We start from the raw sequence: 9,766 nt of genomic DNA, 5'->3' as shown, positions 1-9,766 counted from the left end.
GGGACAGGCAGGGGGCTGGGGGAACACAGCAAGGCAGGCAGCATCAGGAGGGTCAGGCCGGAGACTGGGGGGGCACAGCACGGCAGGCAGCATCAGGAGGGACAGGCAGGAGGCTGGGGGAACACAGCAAGGCAGGCAGCATCAGGAGGGACAGGCAGGAGGCTGGGGGAACACAGCAAGGCAGGCAGCATCAGGAGGGACAGGCAGGAGGCTGGGGGAACACAGCAAGGCAGGCAGCATCAGGAGGGACAGGCAGGAGGCTGGGGGAACACAGCAAGGCAGGCAGCATCAGGAGGGACAGGCAGGAGGCTGGGGGAACACAGCAAGGCAGGCAGCATCAGGAGGGACAGGCAGGAGGCTGGGGGAACACAGCAGGCCAGGCAGCATCAGGAGGGACAGGCAGGAGGCTGGGGGAACACAGCAGGCCAGGCAGCATCAGGAGGGACAGGCAGGAGGCTGGGGGAACACAGCAGGCCAGGCAGCATCAGGAGGGACAGGCAGGAAGCTGGGGGAACACAGCAGGCCAGGCAGCATCAGGAGGTGGGAACGTCGACATTCAGGTGTAAACCTCCTTCAGGTGGAAGAGCATTGACATGAGGAGCTGGGTATGGCATTGCAATGGGGGCTGAGCATCAGGAGTGCAATGCCTGCATGCTGTATTGTACAGAGGTATCAAGTTCCTTTCTTTCATCATTGATTAACATTACGTTTGCGGGCTCTCCCAGATACCAGCGGCAAATCACCTAGATCCCTGTGCAAACCAGTTGGGATGTTGCTATCTCAATGCACAACCAGTACAGCCAACAGGAACAGAGTGTGGGGAAGGGAACTGCCTGCCACCTCAGAACATTCCACTATGTTTTCATCTGATGACATTGCCATCATTTTGGAAGGAAATGTCTAAGGGGGGAGGGAGAGAGTACAGGACCTGCACTTCAGTTGCCAAGATTGATAGTTCCAAACTTTCTCAATTTGACAGTACCATCTTGGTGGGAAGTGCCTCCTTTAGGTGCAATTTTCATTCCTAGGAGATGGGAGAGGAATGGAATCAAGCTCATAATCCCCAAGAGCAGGTCGGAGGCAGCTGGGTGTCTTGTCAGCCTGCTCAAAAGGCCCACCTCAGTTCTCTGGGACTTCATCCCAGCCAGATGGTTATATTTCAGGTCGTAAAACCTTTACCCCTCCCATGCCCTTCCATGCAACTTCCACAGTGGCAATGTAATGGCAACTCCTGCCCAGTCACACCCAATGGCCCTTCATATACTCCATGCCAACTCATGCCTTTTCCATGCCCATCCACCCTGGGCACACTATGCACTGAACCAAGGAACCCTGTAGTAACAATGCAAATGAGAAGTTGCTTCAAAAAGACCCCGTTTGTAAATTCTTGAAGAAAAGAACTGATGCTTTTATAAATCTATGAAAGTCTTAATCAGATAGACCGTTGAAGTTTCAGTAGCAAACAGAGAACATTTCTGCAGAGGAAGGAGATAGCCTTGTGGTAATGTTGCTGGTCTAGTAATCCAGAGACTGAGGTAATGTTGGCAAATAGTAATTAATTAAAATTCTATAGGTGACCATTAAACTATTGTCAACTGTTGTAAAAGTTCAATAATGCCCTTTAGGGAAGGAAGTCTGCTGCTGTTATCTGGTAACATGACTCCAGACCACTCAAGTGCCAAGTGAAATTGCCTAGCAAGCCACTCATTGCCAGGCTAGGAATAGGTATTCAGTGCTGACTCATCCAATGATGTTCACATCCCATGAATGAATTGAAAGTCCTGCCATATCCAGTCATGAATGGTGGCAGATAATTAAAAAGCTCACTGGAGAAGGAGGCTCCATAAATATCACCATCCTCAATAATGGGGAGTGGAGCACAGCACATTAATGCAAATGATGACATTTGTAACAATTATAGCCAGAAGTGGCCTCCTACAAAGGTCCCCGGCATTACAGATACCAGTCTTCAGCCCATGAAACAGCTGAAAGCACTGGATACTGCAAAGGCAATTGGCCCTATTGCAAAGGCAATAGCAGAATTCCAGCAATTATACTGGAGACTTGTGCTCCAGAACTTGCCACTCCTCTAGCCAAGCTCTTCTAGTACAACTACAACACTAGCATCTACCCAACAATTTGGAAAATTGCCCAGGTATGTCCTGTACACAAAAAGCAGGACAAATCCAACCCAGCGACCCCGTTAGTCTACTCTTGATGATCAGTAAAATGGTGGAAGGTGTCACCAACTGTGCTACCAAGCAGCACCTGCTCAGTGACACCCAGTTTGGGTCTCGCCAGGACCGGTTAGCTACTGACCTTGTTCCAGCCTTGCTTCAAACATGGACAAAAGTTACGAGCTGGAGAGGTGAAGTGGAAATGACTGCCCTTGACATCAAGGCCACACTTGACTGAGTGTAGCATCAAGTAGCCTGAGCAAAACTGGAATCAGTGGGGTTAAGGGGATCAACCTCTGCTGGTTGGTATCAGACCTGGCACAAAGGAAGATGATTGTGGTTGTTGGAGGTCAGTCTTCTCAGCTCCAGGACATCTCTGCAGAAATCCCTCAAGGTGCTGTCCTAAAGCAAACCATCTTCATCAGTGACCTTCCCTCTGTCATAAGGTCAGAAATGGGAATGTTCACCAATAATTGCACAATGTTCAGCACCATTCTCTGCTCCTCAGATGCAGAAACAATTCAGGCCCAAATACAGCAAGAACTGGCCAATGTTGAGGCTTGGGCTGATAAGCAGCAAGTAAAATACAAATCCCACACCATCTCCATTTTAAAAGAGAATCTAACCATTTTCTCTTGAAATTTATTGGAGTTGTAGGATTTTGACAGTGACAGTGAAGGAATGGCAATATGGTTCCAGTTCAGGATGGGTTCCCGTGGTAACCAGAAGAGACAGATTTTAGATGATTGCTAAAAGAATGAGAGGTAACCTGAAGCTAAATTTGTGTGCTCTCTGAATTGTTATGATAGGGAGTGCACTATCTGAATGACTGAGAGAAGCAGATTCTGTAATTATCTTATAGAAGGGAATTGGATAAACACTTGAGGGGAGTCATTAGCAGGACAATGTAAAAATGACAGAGGAGTAGGATTAATTGTTCCAATCGATGGGCTTAATATTCTCATGCTTCATCAGCAAAACCTATCCTGCCCACTGCTTGATGATCAGACGTACTACAGAGCTCCTCAAGCGGCTACTCCCTCTGTTTCCTGGGTCGCATTACCACGACAGGCTCTCATGGGTAACCAGTAGCTGCTGTCCACTCTGTAGCATCACCTCATTCACAGTGTTTATAGAGAAGCCTTGTGTTTATTTGTTGTATTCCTTCACTGTCGCTGAACATTCTTCACCAGTGTCCTTTAAAGGTTGCTTTGTGAAGTTAGACCCATCATAGCCAGCTGGACTAACCATGTTGTGTTGTCTTTGTCTCCTAGGGTCCTATTGGCCCTGCCGGATACCCTGGATCATCAGGAATGCCTGGACTCTCGGTATGTCTCCCGTGAGGAGCATCTGAAATGCATAAAGTAACTGGATTTCAGTCTAGGATAGATTGGGACACAGTGAGACTCTTGAAATAGATCGCGGGTGCACCAAGCTCTGTATACAACTCAGACAATGCTTCAAATAGTAGAATGCCCTGCTATAGGGAACTGAACCATCTTTAGCCAGACTTTCATCCAATTGGGCTCAGGTGCCCTAGCTCAAAACTGTAGGTATGAATATAATAGGAAGGTGTGATCAGGAATGGCCTGTAACACCCTTCTGTATTGTGTACAGTTCTGGTCACCACACTGCCAGAAGGATGTGGATGCTTTGAAGAGGGTACAGGAAAGGTTTACCAGGATGTTGTTTGCTATGGGGGATTTTAGCTATGAAGAAAGATTGGCTAGACTGGTTTGTTTTCACCAGAATGCAGGAGGTTGAGGGGTGACCTCATAAAAGGTTATAAGGTTGCAAATGGCATGGATAGAGTGGAAAGTATGAAGCTTTTTCCCCAGAGTGGAGGGGTCAATTACTAGGGGACACAGGTTCAAGGTGCGAGGGGGAAAGTTTAAAAGAGATGTGCAAGGCAAGTTTTTCACTCACAGGGTGGTGAGAGCCTGGAACGTGCTGCCAGAGGAGGGGGTAGAAGCAGACACAACAGCAGCATTCAAGAAGCACCTGCACGAATCCATGAATAGGAAGGGAAGAGAGGGATATGAATCCTGTAAGTGAAGGCAGTTTTAGTATGGAAGGACAAAATATGTCAGCGCAGGCTTGGAAGGCTGAAGGGCCTGTTCCTCCTGTGCTGTATTATTTGTCCTCCCAAATGGCTTGTAACATCCACTGGCGTTTGGTCACATGTCAACAACAGATCATTGGGTCAGATTTTGACAGCGGCGGACATTTCTGAAACTACCTCGAGGAAAGGAGGGTTTTCACTTGGCGTGCTCCGTGAGATTGAGTGCTGCTGCTGATACATGGAAACTGTTTCCTGCCTGGACTTTGTTGGACAGAGCTATTTATCAGTAGCTGTTCAAGTTTCATTCAGACCACCCCATATCCCATAGGATCAAGTCAACAAATACAGCAAGACATTATCGATAAATCAATATTAAACTCTATAATAAAGACTATACATTGGACTGGTAATGGTGAAACATGGTGTTTCCAAGTGTTTGTTTACCCCACATCAGGGCTTCCCTTATATTGATAGAACAGCATGGAAGGAACTTTACTGTGTAACTAATCCCACACACACCGGTCCTGGGCATGTTTGATGGGGACAGTGTATAAGGAACTTCAATTTCAGTTTAACATAACAGAGAGAGAGCTTTAGTTTAGCAATGCAAAAGGTGCTTGACTCTTATCTGACCCCCTGTAGTCCCTTTGCTGGAAGTCATTGATAGGGCAGTGCAGGTGAAGTTTTACTTTCAGTTTAAAGAGTAGAGGGAGCTGTACTTTGTATCTAACCTTGTACAGAATCTGTTCTGGAAGGGTTTAATGGGGCCAATCTAGAGGCAGCTTTAATCTGTATGTAATCCCGTGCTGCCTCTGACCTGGGAGTGTTTGATGGGGACAATGTAGAAGCAGCTTTACTCTGTATCTAACCCCATATTGTCCCTGACATTGGAGTATTGATCGGGACAGATTTGAGGCAGCTTTACTTTGAATTTGTAGGAGTAGAGGGAGCATTAACCTTAGCTTTATGATTGGAGAAAGGGAAATAGTGCGGCAGTGCTATTGCATTTTAAGGCTGATAGTGTTAAGTCACATTTGCTAGAAGCTAGGGAAAGAATGAGGGAAGACATGGAGTCATATCTATATATGGCTTAAATGATGAACAATGTCACTGATTGGATTATGGTCAGGTGCCTCGTGTGAGAAAAGGAAGAGTTAGAAGAGGACTGAAAAGATACAAGGTTTTCTCAATAGCTGATCAGCTGTTGTCCAATACTGAGAACATTTGTACATTGTGCAAAATTTGTTCTGTAATCATTAAAATGGCTGATGGTTATATTATCAAACTGATGTCACGCTCACACCCTCTTGACAATGACCATATGAGTTTTGGGAATTGTGGTTGCCAAGTAGCTATAGATCTTACTTGGTAATGTCAAGATGTCTTTGTGTTGCATGGTCAGCCAGTCCATCAGTTTATGGAGTAAACTTCACTCATTCCTGAATACTGCCATGTGAAAGATAGCCCCATACACACATTTCTGACTTTCTTTCAGGGCCTTAAAGGAGAGCGGGGCTATTCGGGTCCTCCTGGAGAGAAGGGCGAGTCGGTAAGAGCAAAATTAGAAATAAGGACCAAGAATCAGTGGCAGCCGACTGTGTTCCCATAGCATTTCTTGGACTAAATGTGTTTTAAACTGTGTTTCTCATTCCGTCACATATTCCTCTCAGACATTCTTTTTGTTTCTCTCTCTCTCTCTGCCTCGTATTTTGTTTTCCAAGATGCAGAGGAAAGATATCTTCTCCTACTGGAAGTGAAAAAGGAACATAGGGGTTTCTGGTCAGGCTGCTTAATGCTTGCTATGAATAGCAGGATAATGTACAGAGAATGCTTGACCCTATGCAACTTCATGATTGCAACCTCTTGGAAAAAAGTGGTAATTGGTCAAGACAGGCAGTGTTTCTGGTTAGCCAAGTCAGGATCTTATTTAAGAATGCAGCAACTGGAGTCTCAGTGTAAATGGACCAATAACTAACCTGACACCATTTTACAGGCCCGACCAACCTGTTTAAGCAACGTGGTGCATTCATATCTTCCCAACGCAGGATCCAACCTATTTGGCCCCTGGTATGAGAATGTTTCATGCTGAATACTGTGGTGAAATGGTGGTGAAACAGAAACATCATTCAACTAGTGATCCAGATACTCCGGCTAATGCTGAGGGGACTAGGGTTCAAATCCCACCGGGAAACTCAAATTCATAATAAATCTGGACTCCCAAAGCTCGTTTTGGTCATTGTGACCACAACATCTACCGTCATTTGTTTTAAAAACATGCCTGGTTCTCTAATGTCCTTCAGGGAGGGAAATCTGACATTTCTACCCGACCTACTATCCATGTAACTCCAGGCCCACGACATTGTGATTGGCTCTGAATGGTCCTCTGGAAGGACTAGCAAATCAAGGACAATAAGGGAATGGATAACAGATGTTGGTCTTTCTCGATGTTTGAATCTAGTTAATATCTATTACTTTTCTCAATGTAGAGTAGAGATAGTTGTAGATTCTAAATTAGTTCAAGCAGTTTATTCACTTGAAACATTTTAAAACTTTATAGGATTAATATGTAGTGTTAGCTGGGAGCAGCATCTCATCTCTCAAGAATTCTTTCTCTCAGCCAGTCAGGAGTCAGTTGCTTCATTTGTTAGCCACCTATTTCTACCCTCCAATCTGATTGACAGCTTCCCATTTATTTTGTTCTCTCCTGCAGGGCCCTCCTGGTATCCCTGGTCCCCAAGGCCCATCGGGCCCAGTGGTGAGTATCTTCTGAAATCCATTGAATATTGATAGATCAGTAATAAACTACAAGCTAGATCAAACATTTAAAAATGGGCTCAAAGAGGGAAGCCAGCTAGTTCCAGTGCTCTATTGAATTAAACCAGCCGTACTGGGCAAGTCAAAGGGACTGACTATCGAGCTGAGTGGTGGACAGTGAAGAAGAGCCAATAGGAAACATTTCATAAATGAGGTAGCTGTTAAAAACACCCAATGTAAATCTCATACCAAGGCAGATATTCTGTTAATCACTGTTGATAGTGTGTGATATTTAGCCCAGTCTCCAGGATATTAAGAGGGTGGACTCAGCTTTGAATGTCCCCTCTCCATCCCCTCAGGATGAGATTTCCTGTTTGTACTGGCTGTTCAAGCTTCCTAAAGAAGTTTGAACATGTGGGTTAGGATAATGGGGGTCTGTCAGTGACTGAAACCCCATCCCAGACATGTCACTGACTTTAAAACCCAAGAATGAACTTTGATTTATTAAGCCCCTGTTAACATCTTCACAAAGTCCCAAAGTATTTCGCAGCCAACAAATTACTGCTGAATTGTTATTGTCAATGTTATACAGAGAAAGACAACAGCTCATTTGCTGTTGAAATAGCACAAGATGGGGTTTTGACCTCATTTAACATGTCAAATTGTGGTGCATTCTCCAAATGGCACTGTTGTGTCAGTCTGCGCTACAAAGGCAATGTCTCTGGACCATAAGCACAACCTCTGGGTTTCAGAAGTAAAAGGGTGAGACCTGACCTTCTCCGACCTTGTAACACTGAGCCATGGAGAGAGAGGACAAGGCCACATCTGCAGCAAACTTCCCCACAAATGTAGCTGAGAGCATGCACCCTGAAAAGATTTGGACACAATTCGAAATCTATCGTCTCAAGACATTACCTTGTAGCATTTTTATATCCCAAACACAATTTTATTTCCTAATTCAGTGTATCCAGACACCAAGTCTAAATCTGGATATTTTATCAATATTTTAATCATCAGATCGGGTACAACTATCCTGTTACATGATACAGGGGCAAGGAGTTGCAATACCTCAGTTACGTTCTTGGGGAAAAGCTATTTGGGAACTGGGAACATGCCGAGGCCCTGGATTGGGTAATCCGGTGGCAGCACAAGTTAAAAAGAATTGGCAGGTTCTCTTCACCGATTTCCTGGCTCTGATTCAGCAAGAAAACTGGCTTCCAGTCAAACCTCCAAATGCACTGATAGGGTATTGGAGGCAGTAGAACAGATGGGAGTACCGTACAGATAGGCCTGAGGACCACCCCTTCACCCACACCACCTATTTTGTTATCTTACTTTGTGGGCGGCACGGTGGCACAGTGGTTAGCACTGCTGTCTCACAGCGCCAGAGGCCCGGGTTCAATTCCCGACTCAGGTGACTGACTGTGTGGAGTTTGCACATTCTCCCCGTGTCTGCGTGGGTTTCCACCGGGTGCTACGGTTTACTCCCACAGTCCAAAAATGTGCAGGTCAGGTGAATTGGCCACGCTAAATTGCCCATAGTGTTGGGTAAAGGGGTAAATGTAGGGGAATGGGTGGGTTGCGCTTCGGTGGGTCAGTGTGGACTTGTTGGACCGAAGGGCCTGTTTCCACACTGTAATGTAATGTAATCTAATCTAATCGGGGCTAATGATTAACATGGAGATGCTGTTTTTGCATTATGGATCTATATTGTCTGTGTAAAGGCCTTAGTTTAGCATTTCACTGAAAAGACAGCACCTCTCAGAATTCGCACTCCCTCAGTATTGCACTGGAAACAGCTTTGATCTTCTGCTCAAGTATCCGGAATGGGACTTGAAGCCAGAGACAGGGATTCTACCACTGAGCCACAGCTGTATTATCATCCATGATGTGAAACCCTTCTTATTTTTTCTTGATAGGGCCCCAAAGGTGGCACAGGATTACCTGGTTCACGAGGAGAAAAGGGAGATCAAGTAAGTGATGCTTCCAGTTGTGATTTTGACTCTCCTGAACTGATCTCCCAGAGGGAAAAGCAGCAGTAAAACATTAGCCAGTAATACTTGAAAATGAGCATATCAGTTCTACTGGAGTTCCATTTGGAAATATACAAGTGGTGCCAGTATGCTTCTCCTAGCTGTTTTACTGGTTTAGGAGAGGTGATGGCACCGTGCCCTTGTCACAAGATTAGAGACCGACAATCCCAGGCTAATGTTCTAGAGATATGTTTCAAATCCACTGTGGTAGATGGGGACATTTGAATTGCAGAGTAAATTCATGAGCTGGCCTAGTGGTGACCATTTAACCACTGTCTACTGTAATGAAAGCCTATCAAGGGGAATAATGTTCTCTAGGAAAGGAAACTGCCATCCTCATCTGATCTGGCCTTCCTGTGATTCCAGACCCACAACCATGTGGTTGTCTCTTAATTGATCTTTGGGCAATAAATGCAATGCCCACAACCCATGAATGAATAAAGCTTCAATCTTGGATAGACTTGTAGCTAAATTCTTCCACTTCAAAATTCTCGTGGCCAATCAATCCTATGGATTGTTGGTTAGAAACTCCTGGATCCCGTGCGCTGTGTTTTAACCTACAGTGTCAGTACTGATGACAATCTCCTGCTGAAGATATTGGTCACAGTGTGTCATTTCTCCTTCCCAGGCTGTCCAGAGCTTCCAACTATGAGAATACATCAAAGAACTGAGATTGCTGGAAATCTGAAACAAAAACAGAGTTAACATTTCGAGTCATTTGACTCTTCTTGCGAACTGAT

At 45.2% G+C, this 9,766-nt stretch overlaps 1 protein-coding gene across 1 annotated transcript in view; it reads left to right on the top strand.

Moving 5' to 3' along the window:
* Positions 1–9,766, top strand: part of col16a1 (collagen, type XVI, alpha 1) — a 357,671-nt gene that overhangs the window by 296,161 nt on the left and 51,744 nt on the right. The window contains exons 50-53 of the mRNA XM_043717133.1: positions 3,452–3,505; positions 5,735–5,788; positions 6,950–6,994; positions 8,913–8,966. Coding sequence (XP_043573068.1) covers positions 3,452–3,505; positions 5,735–5,788; positions 6,950–6,994; positions 8,913–8,966 — 207 coding nt within the window. The remainder of the gene's footprint in view (positions 1–3,451; positions 3,506–5,734; positions 5,789–6,949; positions 6,995–8,912; positions 8,967–9,766) is intronic.

Source organism: Chiloscyllium plagiosum, chromosome 27 (genome assembly GCF_004010195.1).
Source record: "Chiloscyllium plagiosum isolate BGI_BamShark_2017 chromosome 27, ASM401019v2, whole genome shotgun sequence".
Taxonomy (NCBI): Eukaryota; Metazoa; Chordata; class Chondrichthyes; order Orectolobiformes; family Hemiscylliidae; genus Chiloscyllium; species Chiloscyllium plagiosum.
Note: the sequence above shows the minus strand (reverse complement) of the source record. Positions and strands in the feature narration are given on the sequence as shown.